This window comes from Nelusetta ayraudi, unplaced genomic scaffold (genome assembly GCF_046127955.1).
Source record: "Nelusetta ayraudi isolate G7.1 ecotype Tasmania unplaced genomic scaffold, CSIRO-AGI_Nayr_v1 ptg000017l, whole genome shotgun sequence".
Taxonomy (NCBI): domain Eukaryota; kingdom Metazoa; phylum Chordata; class Actinopteri; order Tetraodontiformes; family Monacanthidae; genus Nelusetta; species Nelusetta ayraudi.
Genome location: NW_027466067.1, coordinates 1848606 through 1870822, shown reverse-complemented (window position 1 = coordinate 1870822; position 22217 = coordinate 1848606). Strand labels below are relative to the sequence as shown.

At 44.3% G+C, this 22217-nt stretch overlaps 1 protein-coding gene across 4 annotated transcripts in view; it reads left to right on the top strand.

Moving 5' to 3' along the window:
* The window catches only part of dip2bb (disco-interacting protein 2 homolog Bb), a 44787-nt gene that overhangs the window by 15926 nt on the left and 6644 nt on the right, over positions 1 to 22217 (top strand). The window contains exons 2-31 of one of the 4 annotated variants that reach the window (XM_076024629.1): positions 1915 to 1986; positions 3136 to 3288; positions 6028 to 6153; positions 6685 to 7101; positions 7743 to 7868; positions 8455 to 8574; positions 10129 to 10326; positions 11286 to 11377; positions 12156 to 12266; positions 12821 to 12944; positions 13186 to 13295; positions 13387 to 13489; positions 13566 to 13630; positions 14828 to 14921; positions 15383 to 15502; positions 15586 to 15700; positions 15803 to 15942; positions 16589 to 16725; positions 16815 to 16895; positions 16991 to 17118; positions 17609 to 17723; positions 18612 to 18813; positions 18910 to 19022; positions 19518 to 19541; positions 20007 to 20087; positions 20209 to 20332; positions 20432 to 20553; positions 21286 to 21397; positions 21630 to 21739; positions 22048 to 22178. In XM_076024629.1, coding sequence (XP_075880744.1) covers positions 1915 to 1986; positions 3136 to 3288; positions 6028 to 6153; positions 6685 to 7101; positions 7743 to 7868; positions 8455 to 8574; positions 10129 to 10326; positions 11286 to 11377; positions 12156 to 12266; positions 12821 to 12944; positions 13186 to 13295; positions 13387 to 13489; positions 13566 to 13630; positions 14828 to 14921; positions 15383 to 15502; positions 15586 to 15700; positions 15803 to 15942; positions 16589 to 16725; positions 16815 to 16895; positions 16991 to 17118; positions 17609 to 17723; positions 18612 to 18813; positions 18910 to 19022; positions 19518 to 19541; positions 20007 to 20087; positions 20209 to 20332; positions 20432 to 20553; positions 21286 to 21397; positions 21630 to 21739; positions 22048 to 22178 — 3766 coding nt within the window. Of the gene's footprint in view, positions 1 to 1914; positions 1987 to 3135; positions 3289 to 6027; positions 6154 to 6684; positions 7102 to 7733; positions 7869 to 8454; positions 8575 to 10128; positions 10327 to 11285; positions 11378 to 12155; positions 12267 to 12820; positions 12945 to 13185; positions 13296 to 13386; positions 13490 to 13565; positions 13631 to 14827; positions 14922 to 15382; positions 15503 to 15585; positions 15701 to 15802; positions 15943 to 16588; positions 16726 to 16814; positions 16896 to 16990; positions 17119 to 17608; positions 17724 to 18611; positions 18814 to 18909; positions 19023 to 19517; positions 19542 to 20006; positions 20088 to 20208; positions 20333 to 20431; positions 20554 to 21285; positions 21398 to 21629; positions 21740 to 22047; positions 22179 to 22217 lie in introns of all 4 variants that reach the window. The other 3 variants (XM_076024628.1, XM_076024631.1, XM_076024630.1) reach the window with 3 other exon arrangements.

The window sequence follows — 22217 nt, the reverse complement described above, 5'->3', positions numbered from 1 at the left end:
GAATTTGGCCTCCTTGTTTCTGTAACACACGTGTGCCAGTGATCCTTGCAGGTGACGTCTGTGTGTAGAGGCAGTGAAGTCAAATCTGTTACTGTCTTCTTTCGCGGCGCTGCAAAAAGGCCACTTGGGCAGCAGATGGTCACTGCATTACCTTTGCGTATTTAAGGTGCCGAATCTTTAATCAGGGATTCAATTTCGGAGCAACCTTAAGACGTTTTAATCTGCAGGGCAGTCACAGTCGTCACGGTCATCCAACCGAGTTGGATCACCTCATCATTTCCTTCTCGAGCGGTCTTCTTATCTTCCAGTGGTTTGCTGAAATTGGTGGGCCATCATGAAGTGGATAAAACTTCCTGAAATGCTGGCTGAATCTTCCTTTGGAGACACAATTGGTCAAAACAAACAAACAAACAGACAAAAAACAGTGAATGTCCAGCTGGCAGCCAAATTGGTGTGAACGTATGAGGGCTTCACCCACGGAGGAGTTTGGATGCAGGGTGGTGTTGTGTGTGGAGGAGGAGGGGAGCAGGCTGCAGATGGGACGCCAGCAGGGGGCAGGACACACAATCAGAGGAACATCATCGTACCCATCATACCCTCTTACCGCTTCAGAAAATTCATATAAACGCTCCCTCGCACACTCGTCGTCTCCCACCTCCTCGTCGACGCCTCGCCACCTCTCCTCCGTGATTCATCCTTTCGCCGCCCACACTTCCGATGGTTTTTTCTTTTCTTTACAAATTTAGCTTTTTGTTTTCATTTCTGCCTCAGTGTCATCGTGACTGCTGGAGCGCCTTCCTTCACTTCATGTTGTACACATCAAGCACTGGGCTCACTCCACTTGTCCAGACATCTGGGAAAGAGGTGCGGGCAGTAAAAGCCCAATTTTCCCTATTAAAACATCGGGCTCTGCTCTTCAGTTCAGTTTGATGCCCCCTAGCGACGGGCCGTACAAAAACTCTGGACTCTGCGGCAATCCGGCATTTTCTAACCAATGCGGCACGGATTGCTTCCATGAAATCTCAAAAAATTGTTTTACAAAACTCCAAAACCCATAACCCAAATGAAACGCTTGACAGCAATCTGAAAGCATACGGATGCATTCCACAAAAGAGATTGATTAATTAATCATTAGCCCCTCCTGTATCGTGCAGGTACTGACAGTCACCTGCTTACGGTGGTTAATGAGCTAATTAAATAATAACGATTGAAAAAATCGAAGGGCAAGAAAATTAATATTTCGACTCCAACAGGAAGTGTGTGCGAAAAATTCGGGAAATCAGACTGGAAGCTGATTTGATGAACCCTCAGCGTGTCATACCCAGCACCAACCAATCTGATTCCTTCATCACTATTGTGACGTTGGCGTGAGTGGCGCAGCAGTGAGCCTCGGTGCTCCACGCTTTGTTAGCAGACTTCTTTCCTTTCCGCAGTTCTTCTTTGTCTTTGTTTTAATGAATAAATCCAAACTCTCAGGAAACTGCTGTCCTGGCAGCGTCCACGCTGCGTCAGCCGTTGTTTGCCGGCTCGCAGTTTCTGTTGCAATTAAGGCCCCGTCCGTTACTGAAAAAAATCCTGCTGATTGGCCTGGATTTATTCCAGCTGTCCGAAGACAATCCAGACAAAGAGTTTTCAAGATGCTTGTGTCAGACTTTGGACTTAAAATCTCAGCAGTTTAACTGCCATGTTCAAAAAATACAAATCAGAGTGGAAGTGATTCTGTCTGAATCATCTCACACTGTGCTCAGTTGTTCCTTTTCACTGTTGAACACTTTGATCAAACGTAATGATACTCAGATTCATGTTCTATTGAGTGTGCACCATGTAGTTGTAGAGTGAAAGGGAAGACATTTGTTCCAAGATCTTTACTTGATCTTTTGTGAAGTCTCATCTTTTCTTGTGGACTGTTTGCAGGTGACATCACACAGAAGGGCTACGAGAAGAAGAGGACCAAGCTCTTGGCTCCCTACATCATCCACACTCCAGGTGCGTGCTTCCCGGGCCTGCATTTTGTTTACTTCTGCCAAAAATGTTAAAATAAGACTGTCAAGACATGAGTTTACTATTCCTGCTTGATATATGTTTTATTTTTATTACATGTAATTTAATTTCAAATCTGGCCTGTAAAATTTGGATCGTATTTGTCAGTCTAGTGAATATAACTAATTTGCGGAACACCTGGTTAATGGTGAACTAGTGGTTGATGGCGGTAATGTAAATAACAATGGAAACCTGATGCCACTCATGGCTGCCTCCTAGTGGTAGTATGAACCTACCTTTTTTGCAATTGAGGAGCATAAATACATACACTTTATCTTACATATTCCAAGTAATCCTTGCAATTTCAAAATCATTATAGCATATTTGCCTCCAAATCATGAATTTATATGAACTTGCAGATGTTGCTCTGAAAATAACAAACAACAAATTAAGTTCGGCAGACTGTTTTTTTTTTGTAATATACTTTCAACTTAAACATTTGTTATGTAATCACATACTGTATGTGTGACTAGAATTATTTATAACCACACATCTGTTTCTTAAGACTATTGCATCACTACTAACTCAACAACAAGCACACCTGACAGTGATTAGACAAGTATGTCTGTGAAGGTTCTCAGTCATCCAGGACATCTTGAGATAGAAGGGTTGAGTTAGGGCAACTGGACTTGTTTTGAGATCTTAGGGGGCTTCAGTGGGGCTTCTTCAGTTCAGATCTGAACTGAAGAAGCCCCTTGGATGAGAGGCAAACTGAAGAAGCCCCTTGGATGAGAGGCAAAGGAAAATGATGGATCTCTTCTCTGGTTTATAGAACATCATGATGACTGAATATATTTTCTTTAATGGCCAGTTCAACAAAAACAAGTGAAACCTATATGTCAACTATTCTAATGAATTTGCTGTATGCTGTACTTAATTTCTTATAACTATTGGCTATTTATAAAATAAACATTTGAGCACTAAAATAAGAATGCTTAAAAACAACTTGGCAATGATTATTTCCTTTCCCCATTAGTCTTCTGTTCTGTTCTACTGCGCAAATTGTTGTTTGATTTGTGCAGCCTTTTATTTTTTCCTCCTTTTGTTTCTTTCTTTCTTCCTTTAATAATGAATTATTTTCCATGTGTTTGACAGTGGAGCCGCCCCGTCAGAATGACGCGCCCCCTGAGGCTCCCAGCTCCTCCTCCAGGCACGCACCACACCCCTCCAGCTCGTCTCGGTACCGAGAGCGCCGCTCCCGCAGGACGCATCGCAGTGGCGGAACCAGGGACGACCGCTACAGATCAGGTGACCCTCCGTGGCGTTATACAGTCACTCCTTCAACTGCTTCGGTGCTGTGGCTGAGGAGAAACTCTTGAGTGGACAGTTTCTCAGTAACAGTTTTATTTTTGACACTGTGGACTCTGTCTTAATTAGAATGGCCAAGTGGTTTCCATGTTCAGACACTGGGTTGTTTCAAAGGGACTAATTAAAGCAAGTTCAGTCCGTGTGTGTGTGTGTGTGTGTGTGTGTGTGTGTGTGTGTGTGTGTGTGTGTGTGTGTGTGTGTGTGTGTGTGTGTGAAGGCTCGGGAGAGAGAAAGATGATTGTGCAGCGTCTTGCAGCTGGGGAGCCCCTTCCTGAGGACCCCCAACCTGAGTGATGTCAACGACTGGCTATGTGTGAGGAGAACAGTGGCAGCTCAGAGGCGTTACAGGGGAGTGTGTGTGTGTGTGTATGTGTGTGTGAGATCCGAGGATGAAGAAAGCAGAGCAGTGGAGCAGGAGGTGAAAGAGCAGCGAACATGTGAGGGAGATTAGCTTCAGACTGTGAAAGTGTTTCCCCCCTCCAGCTCTCATCCTTTCTTACTTCTCCATCCCTTTTTTTTTTTTAATTGTAAAAAAAAAAATACCTGGCCTACTAATCCGTGTTAAACAGAAGTCTGGAAACCGTCATTTAGCCGAGTTGGTGGTCGGAGAAAAGCTGACCAGTCAGAGGGATTTGGAATGAGAGGATCAGAGTTGCAGTGTGCAGGGAAGCAGAGCTGTAATGAGCATAAACCCCAAATTTGCCTCAAAGTCTGCAGTGCTGCACTCCAGACTCAAAAGCCTTTTTTCACACCAGATGTACAATGAACGAATAAAGGAAGCTGCAAATTGTTCAGCCTCAACACAAGTTCCCAAGTGAAGAGGAGGAAGTTTTAGGATGGGAGAGGACAAGCTTAACCTCTTAAGGTCATTTTTTTGTCAGAAAAAATACTTGATGCTGACCGATGCAGATAATATGATGATTGTTGTAGAATAAAGTTGGAAAAATGATGAAGCATTTCTGTTTGGATGCTGTAATGGCGTATGGCCATGATGTCTGTTCTGCACAAGCATTGTGAATGTGTTTGTTGACTGTGTTACAGAGGGATTTAAAATCTATTTTGAAAAAAAGAGGTCTCACAATTGGAAGATACTCACAGCCAATTAGCAGCTTGAAAAACAAAACATTAATCAACAAAACATGAATATAAATATATTACACACACATCCCACATTTTTGCATGCTGTTATGCATTTGTCCTCTGTCTTATACTAAAATAAGCCCAAAAAAACGAAAGGACATATTACAAATGTAACTAATTTGGGAAGGATTCCATCCCTTAAGATCCTGGTATCCATCTCAAAGGAACATTACAAATGTTTAAAGTTAATTGCGATGGTATTTCATCTACTACTGGCTAAATATTGGATAGAGAATGCCGCCAACACAGCTAAACAAGAAGAAAAAAGCCTTAAAGCGCAACGAGTAATAAAAGGTCAGAGGAACTGAGAGCGAGAAGAAAACAGCAGCAGCTAGAAACGCAAGCAATTCAAATGCTTGTTTTTTATGAGCTGCAGCGTTTGTTTTTTTCCTTCCTGTCCTCAAGCTACCCCAGGCTGTCTCGTTATTCCCCCTGACAACTTCTCTTTTTCCCAGAGCTGATTGGTGGAGCTGAGGTGTAACACTCTACCGGCTCCCCTCCACTCAGGCCTTCAGTCTTCTCTGAGACGCCAGACAACGGCCTCCTCTGACCCACCTGTGTGTGTGTGTGAGAGTGTGTGTGTGTGTGTGTGTGTGTGTGTGTGTGTGTGTGTGTGTGTGAGTGTGTGGGGCTGCGCTCACAGGCAGGATGATTCAGACCAAACATAATGCCACTTGCGTAACGGCGCTCCCCTGGTGCTGCTGCTGTTGCTGCTGCGTAACGAGCCGAGCTCTATCATTTATTCAGATGCGTCGCTCTCCTTGTTGGTGTCGACGGTGTTAATAAATGGGTCCGTCGGCGACTGGGTAGTTTTGTTTTTTTTGTTTTGGTGCACGTGTTCGGTTGCGTGGCTTCAGCGCCTGGCCGTTCACATGCGCAAGTCTGTTTTAACGAGTCAGTGGGCGCCACCTATCTTCAGTGCCTGGCGTTTTTCACAGTCTGTGTGTGTGTGTGTGTGTGTGTGTGTGTGTGTGTGTGTGTGTGTGTGTGTGTGGGTCGGGGGCTAATTTGTCACTTCCCCATGTTATGGAGAAGTCACAGTCTTGGCAAACACTGCACACACACAGATCCACAGCGGCCACCAAAACGTGTCAGCTTATTATCACTTCAACTAAATGTGATGTTTATTTTCTGGCCGTATTTTACAGCTTCTGTATGAGCTGAGATAAGGAAAAGGAATGAATCAAAGCAGCTCTTCCAGGCGCTGCTTCCCGCATTCTAAACAGAATGTGGGAGGCAAAATCAAAGGAGCAAAAAATCTGAGCAAAATTTAAAAAACTGCTGTGTTTAATGTGTACTTTTAGCTCTTAAACTACACAAAATACCACACATCTGTTTCATTGTTTTTCTTTCTGCCCAATAATAAAGAAAGAGAAAGAAAAAAGCCTGATAAACACCTGACATACCCTTTGTGGCAGCTGACAGCAGGGATTTGATGGAGGCCCCGAACTGCTGCTGGATTTCACTCTTTGGCTTCCGGCATCTCGACTTTGTGTCCCCAAAATCAAACTGAAGTTTGTGTTTTTCCTTTTATTACAGACATCCACACAGAAGCTGTTCAAGCCGCCCTGGCTAAACATAAAGAAGAGAAGATGGCTCTTCCAATGCCCACCAAGCGCCGCTCCACCTACGTGCCGTCCCCCATCGAGACGCGGACGCCGCCAGGTAGGACGCAAAGAGCTGCTGACTGAAAAGAGGTCACCTGACAGCACTTTTAACATTTAGAGTGAAGGCTCACGTCCTCAAATAAACCAACAAAGAAGAAGGTGGACGAGGTATCCAGGTTTGTGTACGCAGGCCACTGTAGGTTACTGGCAAGCTCGGGAGAGGGAGGGTGAGCGAATGAGTGCTGCAACTTCAAATCTGACCACTAGATTGCAGAATTGTTCACATTGTGTGGCAGAATTTTACACACAGCACTTTTAAGGAACATAGCGAGTGTATGTCCATGAGTTGTTTTGGTTTTGATGTGTACATCCATGACGTGTCGTAAAGTTTGTACCGTGTAAACAAACATAAGAGTCCAAATAATAAGAAATCCGGTCCACAAAATAGAAGAGGTGCTGCATTCACTTTTTGGTCTGCCTTGTATAACTCAACCCAAATAGCTCATTCCGTTTCCCTCTTTGCCTTTCAATCTGTAAAGCATAGCTCATTCAATCATTCTTTCCTCCTCCTCCTCCTCCACCACCTTAGACTCGTCTTCCGGCTCTGACGACGAGACGTCCGCCGTGCCCCGGCACTCGTCTGTTGTCGTCCCGCCCCCTCAGCTCAACTCCAGCCTGCAGAGCCCCGACGCCTGGATCAACCGGACCGTCCAGGGCTCGTCCACCTCATCCTCGGCCTCCTCCACCCTCTCCCACGGCGAGGCCAAGCTGCAGCACCCAAGCCACCCTCCGCCTCAGCCTCAGCCGCAGTACAAGCCTCAGTACCAGCCTCTGTACCAGCCGCACCACCAGCCACAGCAGCATCACCACCACAGCCAGCAGCAGCAGCAGCGGCAACAGCAGCAGCAGCAGCAGCAGCAGCAGCAGCAGCAGCAGCAGCAGCAGCAGCAGCAGGAGCACCCGCACGCCGCTGCCGTCACCAACATGCTAGCGCAGAGCCGCATCGGTGAGAGTTGATATTTGTATTACACATTATAATATTACTTAACTGTTACTGTTACTGTTCCAAGCGTCACTGCAGTACAAACAAAAATGTATCAAAATAGGCATTTACACATACAATTGGTATCGGTGTTGTGGTATTGGCACATATTTTACAAGTACAAGTCGAATACTCAACCCCGGTATCTGTGCCGATACCTGATACCGGTATTGGTATGGGTATCCCTAGTTAAAAGGGTCCACATTGGCTGTCGCAGAAGATGTACGAGCTAATCTTCCTTGGCCCCACAGGAAGAGACAGAGAAAAATAAAAACAGATCCCGTAAAAATGAAAATCTAAAAGTAGTAAAACATTGAAGACGTTATAAAACAACATAGAAATATTCAAAATAAGTTATTACAGCAATGCATTTATTATTACATTCATACAGTATATGTGTCCATTCCCCACTTAATCAGACAAATTTAAATAAAACATTCTCAGAAGGCTCTTAAAAGATACTTTGCTGTCCAGTTTTCTTATATTCAGCAGGCAGTTGTCATTGGTTTGTCTCGCTGCAAAACCATTTGCCCTTCGTGGAGGTAAAAAAACCCATTGCGCTTAAACTGAGCTGAGTTTGATGGCTTTACCTTCAGCACCCTCAGAGAACAACAGCCAGGCCCCTGATGTGACGGGCGTGGCCCCTGCGGCTCGGGGCCCCCGGGTGGACGCCACGGTCCGAGGGATGAGCCGCGGCCAGAGCCGTTCCAGCATGATGGAGACCGCTGACGGTAACCGCCAACCTCTTCCCGTTGCTGCACATCCGGGGCAGCGTTTGACCGACTCTCCTCACACAATCTCTTTTCATTTGAAAATAACTGTCATCAACATCAAGGCGAAAATTAATCATCACAATCTCTTCTTCTTCTCGATCTTTCTCCACCCTGTCACATGTTTTGTTTGACTGGCTGGTAGCGAGAGGTAATTTGCAGAGTAAGGAAACTCCTTCATCTATTTAGTGTCTGTAGCCTGGTGTGTTTGCTGTTCCGGCCCCTGCTGTCCCTCCTGTTTCAAATCAGAGATTGCGGAAATCACCGCAAGGCCGACTGCCGCACGCAGACAATCCTCACGTCCGATCCCCAAACAAACGTATCCTCCACCCCACTTCTCACTGTGTCCTCCTCGTCCTGTTGCCACCCAGGTGTGCTCCTTTTCACCCCCACAACCCAGTAGATAACCAAGACCACCTCAAAACAAATCCTCTTGTCTGGTAACACGGTGGGGGGGTGAAGAGCAGCAGACCGTAAGATGGTCAGCCGTGTGGCTGTCCCGTGCCACGATTGGTCGGTCACTCTCCCACTGGGTTCCTGACTGCAGGGGTTCCCGTCAGCAGCAGAGTGTCCACCAAGATCCAGCAGCTGCTCAACACGCTGAAGAGGCCCAAGAGACCCCCGCTCAGCGACTTCTTCACCGACGACTCGGAGGAAATCGTGGAAGGTACCTGAGGGCAAATTCTCACCCCATTATGTGTTCTCATTATGGCAGTGCTGCATCAAACGCTCCTAGAGTACAAAAGGTGTGGTGCGTTTGGAACCCATCAATATGTTTAAATCGCTGTAATAATATCAACTCCAGCCACAGAGGTTAACACGTGACGTCATGCTGACCCTTTAGAGGGTGAGGGCTGGAACTACAGTGAGATTTGAGAGATGTCCCCACTTCTCCCAAAGCAGGGGCAGGACCGTGTGACTTCATCCAGCCAATTAGTGAAGTTCACGCAACATCACTGAGCACATACCATGAGAAAATTAACATTGTTGAAGAATGTCATATATGAAAATCAATAGAAAATGAAATAAAACAGAAGTCTTCAATTCCCTGCCAGGTCAGACCAAAAATGCAGCCTCTAGGGGGTGCTCCATGATCCTCCACTTCGTGCCGCTCACCAAGCCTGTACAAAGGAAGGCCTGTCCAATGTAAAAACACTTGTTATTCCACACAGCTGTTAAGTCCTCCAGTAACACCGTGGGATAAAAATCTAGAATTTTCTAATAATTTCAACAAATGAAATGTCACTTTTTTCGGATTTGCTTTTGAAGTTGTCTGCATCCAGAACATGCTGATGCTTAAACTTGGCCCAACTTGGAACAACAGTCTAGCTGAGACGGTGGCCAAATAGATGTGATTGTGCTTTGCTTGCTTGTTTCTTTTCTCTTTCTGAGCTGAGAGTAGGACACAGCCCACAGCTGCAGTGAGCATGCTTTAACTTTACTTCAGTGTCTCTAGAAAAGTCTGTTTTTAAGATAAGATAAGATAAGATAAAATAAAATAATCCTTTACAAGTCCCAAAGTGGGGAAATTTCCAGCATTACAGCAGCAAAGTGGATAGCAAAAACAAAGAAGCTTCAGTAAAAAAACAGACAGTAAATAGCAAACAAAGAATTTATATATATACATATATACCGGTATGTACATAATATGAAGAATTTAAATGGCAAAAAAACACTGTATAAGTCAACACTTGTTCTCAAGGAACATGTCACTATAGGTAGTACAATCACAGGTTGTTTTTTTTAAGGAGTTGTACTCATTATATTCTGTACGTACGCTTGATGTGGATCAGAGGATCATTGTGAGGTCGTCGGGGTGTATGAGGAGCTGAACAAGTGATTCTTCACCATAGGATCAAATAACTGCTGAATGTGGCCACTGGCCTTGACATTGTTTATACCAGTTTTTTATGGCGGGAATCCTGCAAGCAGCATGGGGATAAATTGTTTGCACAGTGAGGGAGTAAAAAGTGGTTAGCATAATTTGTTTGTATACGGCTCTCTGAGAGGTTTTTGCAGCTTGCATAATCCTAGGCATCTTTTTTTTTTATCATAATGCTGTTGCTCATGGTAGTCAGTCAATAAATCTAAAATGAAAGCCGTTGTATACGTTATAGCGTACAAACGTATTTGAGACCACTGGCAAAGTCACGGATGAATAACAGCAGCGATGTCATATCTCGTATCTTATATCTCTCGTTACGTTGTGGTGCCTCCTCAGTGCCGCAGCCGGACCCCAACACGCCAAAGCCGGAGGGCCGCCAGATCATCCCGGTCAAGGGGGAGCCGCTGGGCGTGGTCAGCAACTGGCCTCCGGCCCTGCAGGCGGCGCTGGCGCGCTGGGGGGCCACACAGGGGAAGAGCCCCGCCCTCACCGCTCTCGACATCACGGGAAAACCAATGTACACGCTGACCTATGGTGAGTAAAGAGGCTACGAGCTGCTTCAAATCAGCTAGCGCTGACGTCACACTTGGTGCCCCCTGGTGGGGAGTAACGAGCTGCATGCTACGTTGTTTGCGTAATTGAAATTACAAAATAAAGATGATTGTATTTGGTTACGTTACTGGAAGAAATGTGTAATTAAATTACAGTTACTTGTGGAGTTATTCATGATTACAATTTTAATTTCATACAAGCAATTTTTTGGGCTTCATCGTTCTTATTTCTTTTGCTTGGCTTAGTTTTTGTGTCCATTGGCCCAGCACGAGCGCCGTCCTTCCACAGATGACAGTTTGATACCATTCTGATGCTTCTGATTGGTTCTCCTGTCATTTTTGAAATTGCCGCAAAGAAATTGGCAAAAAGAGATAGCATACACGCATTTGAAAATCACGCAAAAATGTACGCAGTTATATTTACATTTGATGCTAAACAAAATGTTAAGTGGTTGGTTTAGCAGGCATATCTTTGCAAAAATGTCATTGATTTTGCTAATTTAAAATACAGTAGATTATGCTGCCCTGCTTCTGTATCTCAGAATGATCTCACAGTAAGTGTTAGTTATGGCCTGTTGTTGCCTGTTATGGCTGTTTTGTTATTGTTGTTGTTTTGAGTCCCGCTGGAAGCGAAACACTGTCAGGTCTAAACAGTTGACAACCTGTATTCAAAATTTAGAAAAGCAATGAAAAGGTAATCAAATGTAATTAGTTACTATTACTTTGATAAAATAACTGTAAAACACAACTATTAACTATTATAACCTTTACATTTTCAAGAGGGTAACTTGCAATATTAACCAATTACATTGACAAGGAATCTTCCCAGCACTGCTCCTCCTGCTGGTGGAAGGAACTGCACTGTATGTACACGAGAGGACACATAACCGTCCATCTAAACCCCCCCCCAACCCCCGTCCCGCTCTACCTTCTGTCCGTCAGGGAAACTGTGGAGCCGCAGCGTGAAGTTGGCATACACTCTCCTCAACAAGCTTGGCACTAAGAACGAACAAATCCTCAAACCTGGAGACCGGGTGAGAGCGCCGACACGCTGACAGGAAGCAGATACGCTCACGACACGCACACACACACACCAGGCGCACTGTTGGGTCGTCATCCTGACTCATTCATTTGCTGCAAAGGAATGCAGCTTTTCACAGCAAGTTACGTCTCACTCTGCTGATGTAGTTTTGAAAATGTGTGCATGGAAACATCTTCAGCGACCTCGTTGAAAGGACAGCGCATTTGATATTTAGGACAGGATGGGAGCTAACCTGTAGGAAGACCCTCTGTGTTGTATGTACATTTTTATATATATGAGGAGGAAAACCAGATATTGCACTTCGACTATACACTGTTATTAATGTTTTTATGGGCAGCATATTAAGCTTATACCAATATAAAAATCATAAATCAAGCCAAGTTTTACACACTGGATCTTTATAGTGTTGAAGCCAAAAAAGTAGCAAGCAAATTTTTTTAATTTGCTGATTTTATTTTATTTTGCTTCAAAATCAATGTTTTAGATTTCTTATTTTATCACTATTTTCATGGCACTAAAGGTGCTCACATAGCAACTGCTCTTTATGCACCACAGTCATACTAGTGATGGCCAGATACATATCATAAGACAGCTGCCCTGGGGCAGATCTACAATCTCTCCGACCCCTCACTCGCATTCACACGAGTGCGGGTGGAGCCAGTGCAGCCAACCCTTTCGTTTGTGGGTTGACCCACTGTTCCTCCTGAGCTACTGCCACACCTCATCAAATGCAGTATTGTCTCTGATCAACATTCTGTTTGCCTGTGTAGGTGGCGTTGGTGTACCCCAACAGCGACCCTGGAATGTTCTGGGTGGCCTTCTACGGTTGCCTCCTGGCTGAAGTCATTCCTGTCCCCATTGAAGTTCCACTGTCTCGCAAGGTACCAGTTTCGCACAGGGAGGATAGTGACTCCTCTTTCTGGCCAAAGTTTTGAAGGCAAAATTGGTGACCCACGTGTTTCGTGTAGACACAATGAGAATTTTTTTTTTCATAATGTAAACTAATAGCGATTAAAGCTAGTTAGCTAGCTGAAAAGTAAACAGTGATTAACGCTGATTCCTTTCCAAAATGTCTGCAACTCATTTTTAGGACATGTGGATGATGCTGAGGCTGTGTGTGTGTGTGTGTGTGTGTATGTGTGCGCGCGTCATAATGTTAACCTGAATAGATACACACTTTATTATACATTCATGCTGTGTTGTAATTCTGCTTGATTTTTATATCAAAATGCATCAGATTGATGCTATTAAATATGAAATATTCAAACATTTTTTTCTTTTGGAACGCCCCCCCATACCTCCCAGACCTCTGTATAAGCTTCATATTATTCTCACTTTTTTCACTCCTGACACATTTTCACGCCTGGTTTTGCTCTGACTGAGTCTGTTATGTTGTAAAATGATTGGTGACTGTTTTCAATGGTGTTGCTTTAAGGACGCCGGTATCAGCCAGGTGGGGTTCCTGCTGGGCAGCTGTGGTGTCGGACTGGCTCTGACCAGTGAGATCTGTCTGAAGGGCTTACCCAAGACACCCACTGGGGAGATAATGCAGTACAAAGGTTAGGAAGCTCTTTCAGAAATCATTAGAACACAAAGGATTTTTTTTTTTTTAAACTGCTTTTTACACATAGAAATGATGCCCCAAAGTGTTTTAGAGTTAGCTACAGGTAATTTAACAGTTGTTATAAGAGAGCATGTTAATGCATTTCTGACGCCCTGGCATTTTTTTTTTTGTTGATAATTTAAGGATATTATTTTTCATTTTAATAATAATATTCTCCATTCTGTCTTTTTCAACAGGCTGGCCTCGACTAAAATGGGTGGTGACAGACTCCAAATACCTAACCAAGCCTTCCAAAGACTGGCAGCCTCACATCCCTACGGCCAACACTGACCCTGCATATATTGAGGTTACTGCTTACAGCCGCTGTCTGGCAAAAAACACACCGAAAAAATACATACATTTTTAAATATTCTTCTCCTTGTTTCCTCTTTGCTTAGTACAAGGCCAGTAAAGATGGCACTGTAGTGGGTGTGGCTGTGTCCAAAGTAGCGATGCTGACCCACTGCCAAGCTCTCACTCAGGCCTGTAACTACTGCGAGGGTGAGTCAAGACTTGACTTCTCAGCATCTTTTTACAACTTCACTCTAAAGCTGTTTCTGCCCGTCCCCATGTTTAGGAGAAACACTGGTAAATGTCCTGGACTTTAAAAAGGATATTGGCCTGTGGCATGGAGTTCTCACGGTAAGCCTGTGTGGATTAATTCACGAGCAGGAGAAAAGCTGGTTACATTGACTCTTGTCGGCCGTTCAGTGACGGGATGATACAGACTAAAGCGACAGCAAAGTTGTTGTTTTTTTCTCTCCTGCTGCCCGATTAGAATGCTTGTTAATTAGTGCAAGCTTAAGAGTCTGTATTTTTGTTATGGTCTGTTAAATAAATAAATATTAATACATGTTTATTGAAGACCTTGATGACAGTTCGTATGGACTATTTGGAAGTTTTACATTTGTTTTTAAAGCTATTTATTGAAGTTCATGTTTTTTATGTCACTGATAACTGACCATTTACCATTATTAGTTTATTTCAACCTTAGAACGTGCTTCATACATAATGACGTCTTTCATGTGTGTTTTTTTTTTATAGCCTGGTGTCGTCCAGCTGAGCTGTTGTTACTTTTAACTTTTACTGTCACTCACTTAGTTGGAACACCCGCGACATCACCACATTTTTTTTTACCTGCCGCACAGGATGACGTTGAGCGTTCGCTAAGTCATAATATCGCGCCAGTCGCGGCGTATATCAAGCACTGATGCAAAAGTTTCCTATCACGTTCCATCAGCGCTCGATAATTGTTCATTGTCCGCTGGCTTTTTCGCTCGCGGCTCGCGCACAGAATGGACCAAACGCCGAAACGATCGCTGCACGCCGCGAGCCGGCCGCGGAGGCACGCGCCGCTTCAAGTCTGGCGTGAACGACACCATTCTACAGCCAAAAGTGCCCAACAACTAAGAACACTGGCCACCGCCGGACTCCTGAATTCTGTCACCTTTCGTCTACGCGATCTCAGCGCGATGACGTCAGCTGACACGCAGCGGTGAAAGCGCAGGGGCCGATCGATTGCGCGACGTCCCGCGTTCAAAAAACATAGCGACAACGCTCTAATTTTAGTCGAGAAGAGGCTTTAGACTACATATTTTTTATTCAGATAGAAATGTATGTTTTTTTGCTTATCTATCAATGACTGATCTGGTCAAAGATCAATGACTGATCTGGTCATTGATCACTTGAAAGCATTTGTCATTGAATATAGAGTAGCATTTACTTCCCTCTATTTTCACAACTAAACCAACTAGGATCTGATTCTGCTTATTTTTCTTATTATCAAATGGTCTTGATTTGATTTGACTTGTCTCAGTTTTTTCACCATTGTGTTTGCAGGCTGTGATGAACAGGATACACACCATCAGTGTTCCTTATGCAGTCATGAAGGCCTGCCCCCTGTCTTGGGTCCAGAGGGTCCACGTCCAAAAAGGTATTTCACAGTGACCCAGCTGAAGTTCTCTCAGGAAAAAAAAAACAACAACACACAAGACCAGAGGTGGGCAATCCTGGTGGACCACAATGGGTTCTGAAATTTGACAGAGGCCCGGAGCAGGAACAGATGGATGGAGTGTTTTAGTGACCCACCTCATAGGAGAAAACAATACATCATGGGATATGTAGAAAACGTGTTTTAATGTCAATTGAAAATGAACCAAAGCAAAGTGACAACAAAATATGTGTCTTTGAAGCTCCACAGTATTTAGCTCTTGATTGAAACACTGAAAAAATGGATGAAATACAGCGATTTTATGACTTACTTACTATAAATATAATTTCTTCAAGTTCTGCGGGCCGGATTAAAAAGATTAACGGGCCGCTTATGGCCCCCGGGCCGAAGCTTTCACCACCCCCGCACTTGACGGTTCACACGCCGGTGTGATTTCTGTGCAGCTCGTGTGGCTCTGGTCAAATGCCGGGACTTACACTGGGCCATGATGGCTCATCGGGAGCAGAGGGACATCAGCCTGGCTTCCTTACGCATGCTGATCGTTGCCGACGGTGCTAACCCCTGTGAGTGCCTCCTGTCCTCCAATCTCTTGTCCATATTTTAGAAAATAGCCGAGATTTAATGACCTCCAATGTCACATCTTCAGGGTCAGTGTCTTCCTGCGACGCCTTCCTGAACGTGTTCCAGTCCCACGGCCTGAAGCCGGAGGTCATCTGCCCCTGTGCCACCTCTCCAGAGGCCATGACCGTCGCCATCCGCAGGTATGTCTGTGGCACACACTCACTGTTGTTCACGACTAGGATCATGTAGTTTAAGTAAGAAATAAATAAGAAATGTTATTTGTTGATCACGCGCTTGTGTAGGCCGGGAGTCCCGGGTGCTCCTCTCCCTGCTCGTGCTATCCTGTCCATGGGCGGCCTCAGTCACGGCGTGATCAGGGTCAACACAGAGGACAAGAACTCTGCCTTGACTGTACAAGACGTGGGACACGTCATGCCTGGAGGTGAGCAGAAGAAGGGAGAGCAAGATTTGGCAAAACAAATAAGCTATCTGTCTACCTCTTAAACCTGAACCTCAAAATCTATTTATGTTTTTTTTTTTTTTTTTTTTTTTAACCATACTGGGACATCAGGGTTATTGGCTAAACCAGAGGTGGGCTAACGTTTTGACTGGTGGACTACAATGGGTTCTAAAATTTGACAGAGGGGCCTGTGCAGAAACGGATGGATGGAGTGTTTTGATGACCCACCTCATAGGAGGGAAAAATATATCATGGGATATGAAGAAAACATGTGCTTTAATGTCAATTGAAAATGAACAAAAGCAAAGTTACCGTACAACAAAATATGTGTCTTTGAAACCCCACAGTATTTAGCTCTTTATTGAAATGACTTTTAAAACACAGAAAAAAATTGGATGAAATACAGCTATTCTATGACTTACTATTAATTTCATTTCTTCAAGTTTGGCTGGCCGGATTAAAAAGCTTAACGGACCACATATGGCCTCCGGGCCGTAGTTTGCCCATGTTGGTCTATACCATGTCTTAATAATAATGTAATAATAATAATAATAATGATGATAATAATAATAATAATAATAATAATAATAATAATAATAATAATAATAATACCTCTGTGTGTCTCCAGCTCTGATGTGCATCGTGAAGCCCGACGGGCCGCCCCAGCTGTGTAAAACCGACGAGATCGGAGAGATTATTGTCAACTCTCGTGCTGGAGGCAACATGTACTACGGGCTGCCTGGAGTCACAAAAAACACCTTTGAGGCAAGTCTGTCACAACCGCAGTGTGCTCTGACTCAACCCCATACAAACTCAAACACTCATTTGTGTCCTGTCGTGCTCGTCTTCTTCAGGTGATCCCCGTTAATGCCAACGGCGTTCCCATCGGAGAGATTCCGTTCGTGCGGTCGGGACTCCTGGGGTTTGTCGGCCCAGTAAGTCAGATTGTCTCACTACGGAGGGTTTTTGTTCTAATGCTGTATAGCTTTATACTGGGTGGTGTAATGACCTACTCTTCTGCCTGGTGTAGGGCAGCCTGATCTTTGTGGTGGGGAAGATTGAGGGCCTGCTCATGGTGAGCGGGCGCCGGCACAACGCCGACGACCTGGTGGCCACCGCTCTGGCCGTGGAGCCGGTCAAAACTGTGTATCGAGGAAGGTGAGAGGAAACAAACACTACTTTTTCATAAAGTGCAATAAAACACTTATTTGTATTCAATGTTATGTAAATAATTTGTAAATAATCAAACCATCCAAATAGATGTAAATATTTTTTTCCGGTCTTACTCTATAAATATTTCATTTTATTTTATTTATTTTTAATACATGCAATATAATATTTTCTTCTTTTCTTTGCACTGTTTATGCTGCTGTAGCTGTGCAAAGTTCCTCAATGTGGGAAAGGCATTCTACTCTATTCTATTGAATAATGAACCTTACACTCAGCTAAGTAACAAATACAGTGAGCTTTCTTACATGGTGGGCTACACTTGTGGGTCACTACTGACACCTGGTGGTATAAATGAGACCTCGCACGTTTGAAATGAGGCATAATGTCAATGTGAAGACGCCCACGTAAGATAAAAATAAAAGTGCTTAATCTTCCACAGCCTGAAGCTTTTTTTTTTTTTAATTTGTGTGTCTCTCAGGATTGCCGTGTTTTCAGTCACTGTGTTCTATGATGAGAGGGTTGTGATTGTGGCGGAGCAGAGGCCCGATGCCAGCGAGGAGGACAGCTTCCAGTGGATGAGCAGGGTGCTTCAGGTGAGCTTCATGAGTAGATGTGTACAATTCAACTAAACGTGAAGGACAGTTCACTCAAAATTGCAGATTAGCTGCTCACCACAATCTTGATTTAGGGTATGGTGGTATTTTCTAATTCACAACAGCACTCTTGAGTGTCATGGAAGTAGAATTCCACCTCTGTGGATGTCTATTGAGGCCAAAGACTCTAAAAACCAACAAACAAGCAAGCAAAATAAATCTCCATTCTGCCAGTCGTTGCAAGGAATTGTTGCCAGGGCTGACATCAAGGGGAAAAGTAAACAAGTGAAATATTGAATTATCCCTTCAAGGTTAAATGTATAATGATTTGAGATTTTGAAGGAGAAACAGCGACATCAAGTGGTTACATATAAGATTGTAGCATCCTTCACTCTCCCTCCTCTCTCCCTGTGAACTACGGTGGCCTGCACACTGGAACCTGGATACCTCATTCACCTTTTTCTTCGTTGCTTTGTTTGAGGACGCGAGTGTTCACCTAAAATATGAAACACATTGTCAGGCAACCTGGATTGTCCAAACCAGGCTTCCTTAGAAATATGGCAGTGCAAGATGGCAGCTAACCGGGAGCTAGACCTTTATCTGTGTATGTTCTTATATAAAAATAAGAGCCATGTTATGAAGGAAACCAAATGACTTTTATTGTATTGTGATTATACACTGTTATTAATGTATTTATGGGCAGTATATTTAACTTTTACCAATATAAAAATCAAATCACAAATCAAGCTAACTATTACACGCTGGACCTTTAAATAAGTGTGCAGTACATGTTTGGGATTTTGGGATGCGACCCATGTTTTGTGTATAAAAATGTACTGAGTCTTCGCTGTGTTTTCCCCTGACCTTCACATCTGATCCTGGCTTCAGGCTATCGACAGCATCCACCAGGTGGGCCTGTATTGCCTCTCCCTGGTTCCTGCCAACACACTCCCTAAAACGCCTCTGGGTGGCATCCACATCTCTGACGCCAAGCAGTCCTTCCTGGACGGCAGCCTGCACCCCTGCAACATCCTCATGTGTCCACACACGTGCGTCACAAACCTGCCTAAACCTCGCCAGAAGCAGCCTGGTAGGAGATACGCACCCACAGCTCAGACAGTGGAGTTGAGCTCCTTTCATTTCACAGATCTCACAGACCTCTCGTGCTCTTTTCCTCGCCCTGTAGTCGGCGTCGGTCCGGCTTCTGTGATGGTGGGCAACCTGGTGGCGGGGAAGAGGATCGCCCAGGCCGCGGGCAGGGACCTCGGCGTGATTGAGGACCAGGATCTCGTACGGAAGGTGAGCACAAGCACAAACATAGGAACTCACACACCAGCTGTGCACTGTGTGCAAGCAAAACATGCAGTTTATGGCAGGAAACCCAAAGTGCTGATCAGCAGTGGGTCAGATTCTTATGAAATTCTCAAACAGGAGATTTTTTTGTTGGCAAGACTGAAGTTTAGTTCAGTTCAGTTTTATTTCTCCACATGTACCAGACATACGAAGGAATAGAAATTACCTTTCTCACAATACCACAGTGAACAGATGTGCTCAGCTGTTGGAACAAAAAGTCTCGCGTTATTTGGTTATTGATTATTTTCAAAATGAAAAACCAACAAATCTGCAATCATGATCTAAACGTAGACCCCCATTAACTAACTGCACAAGTAAAGGACGCCATCAGAACTATGAGGATCATTGACGACTGCGTATCTTGATATGAAGCCTTGGCCACTGCTTGGTTTTGCAACCGTGAAAAAGAAATCTTCTCTCTTCCTGCTCTCGCGGACGTAGCTCTGTATGTGGCCAACGGTGATGGTAAGAACGATGGCCCCTCCCTCCCCTACACCTTCATCGTTGTGTTGTGGCTTCTCGTTATTGGTTTATCGTCACCATGCTGATTCTTTTTTTATCTTGACGTGTACGCGTGTGTGTGTGCGTGTGCTTGTGATAAAATGGATTGCATAGCGTAAAAATGTGCACGTTCAGGCTATGCTGTGTTGCCGTGTACTTTCCTTTACCTTACAACCCACTGTTCACTATAAAATTCCCAGTCTCAACAATCTTAGTTGGCTGAGATGTTGTAGTTATGTTTGCATGCATGGATACTTTTTCTCCCCAGTTGCTTCTATGGTGACGTGGTAAAACTTTGAGGGTGTCACAGTGTTCCTCCGCTGTGATTTTCTCTCTGTCACATTGAGTTTGGACGGCCGAGTTGTGCCGTGTGATGCTCTGCTGCAGCATTACCGTCCATCACCCTGCGTTCCCTCCTCTTCTCCTCAGCATCAGTACTTGACGGAGGCTCTTCACTGGAGGGCGCAGACGGACGCAGACCATGTCCTCTTTGTGCTGCTTAATGCCAAGGTAATAATAATTCTAGTAATTCCTTGTTTCCTCAGAAAGAAAAAGGCAATGCCTCTCCATTTGACTGTAACTAACGGGTGTTTTTGTTTTTTTTCCCCCCGCCGCCGCCGCCGTCCTCCAGGGGGTGGCAGTGAGCACAGCAACCTGTGTGCAGCTGCACAAGCGGGCGGAGAAGATTGCGGCGGCGCTGACCGAGAAAGGCAGCATCAACACGGGGGAGAACGTGGTGCTGCTCTACCCCCCCGGTGGGCTCTGCCTCCCTCTGTCCAACTGTCCCAGAAATTTACGACGCTCGTCTCCACTGTATTTTAAACACGACTTGTGTGCTTGTCTCCCTCCACCAGGGATTGATTTGGTTGCAGCCTTCTACGGCTGCCTCTATGTCGGCTGTGTTCCGGTCAACGTCAGACCTCCGCACCCGCAGAACCTCGCAGCCACGCTGCCGACCGTCCGCATGATTATTGATGTGAGTTCACGGCATTGTCAGGGATACAACTATTGTGTCTGGCATGTTTGATATTTTAATTGACCAAAAATAAAATTTAAAAAGTACTCAATCACATTTATTGTCATTTTATATATTTTGGAATTTTGGGCTTTTTTTATGTGTTTCAAAAAAACACATAAATACATTTTCTTTTGTCCATCAAGAGAAAACTAAATTCTTGAAGTTCATGCACTCTTGTACTCTGGATGTGTTGCAAGCAGAGCTGGATGGAACAGTGCACATGCAGCATGTTGGTTAGTGCTGTTGACTGCACTAAAATCAACTGCACTTGGAGACTTAAGACGGATTCTTAGTGCAATACAGTACATCACAAATACATGAGGTGTCCAAAAAGTTTTCCCACCACTGTACTTTTAATCAACCCCTCTGAAAATTGGTTCTTTTTTATCTTCTAAAGTTTCACATAATTTCATATAGAATCAAATTTGCCTGAAAAGCAAATACATGACTATTCCTCCAGCGTCAAAATATGCTCCACTGGTTCTGGCTTTTAAAAGTCAGACTTTCCAGTCACCAAGTGTTGATTGAAGAATTTTAGCTCCCAAAAAGTTTGGCAATCAAACAAAACCACAAAGATTATGGCCATGGTCATTAGTTAATGTATGGATTGGCAGTATGTGTGCATATACCTGTAGTTGTATGGCATTCTTAACATTTTAAGTTCTGAAGACTGTTTTGTCTCATTCATAGGTTAGTAAAGCTGCGTGCATCCTAACCACTCAACACCTCATGAGGACTCTTCGCTCCAAAGAGGCTGCTGCCTCCGTCAACATTAAGACATGGCCGACCATTATTGACACAGGTATGACAGCAACAAAGTGTTGCTGAGTTGAGTTTGCATTCAAACAGGAAGTAAGAAGCTTCCTCACAGTTCTCATCATTGCTTTGCAGCGGAGAGGCAGACTTGTGGTTTAATGGTTTAGCTTCTAGTTGTGTGCTGCACTTGTGCTTGCATATTGATTTCCAGTGTAAGTGGCTATCTGGCGAATAATATTTTTGTCCTGTGCTCTCTTTAAAACCGCTCGGGTTGACAGATGATCTTCCACGTCGTCGGCCTCCGCAGATGTACAAGCCGCCAACGGCAGAGATGATTGCCTATCTGGACTTCAGTGTGTCCACGACAGGCATGCTGACTGGTGTAAAGGTGAGGCACATCATTATCACTTTAAAGCATGACAGGGATTCAGTGATTAATCTGGTACCTTTATTTGCATATTTGTTTTCTCCAGCAAAAACTTTTTTTTCCCTTTTAAGAAAAATATATTTCTATTTTGTAGAAGAAAAAAAAACCTGATTGTATAAATATTTTAGTCACGGTTTAATAATAAACAAAATCCTTTAAAATGAAAAAAATCCTGCAGCAGCCAGTTTTGTGTGTCTTATTTTATTTTATGCTATGTGCAGTCACTTATACCAGCTGCTGAGCTCCTATCTCGGGTATGTGTGTTGCAGATATCTCATGCAGCGGTCAGTGCACTGTGTCGCTCCATAAAGCTGCAGTGTGAACTCTACTCGTCCCGCCAAATAGCCATCTGCCTGGATCCCTACTGCGGTCTGGGTTTTGTTTTGTGGTGCCTCGCAAGGTGAACCAACGCTCCCCACTGTTACTGCCACGCCACACA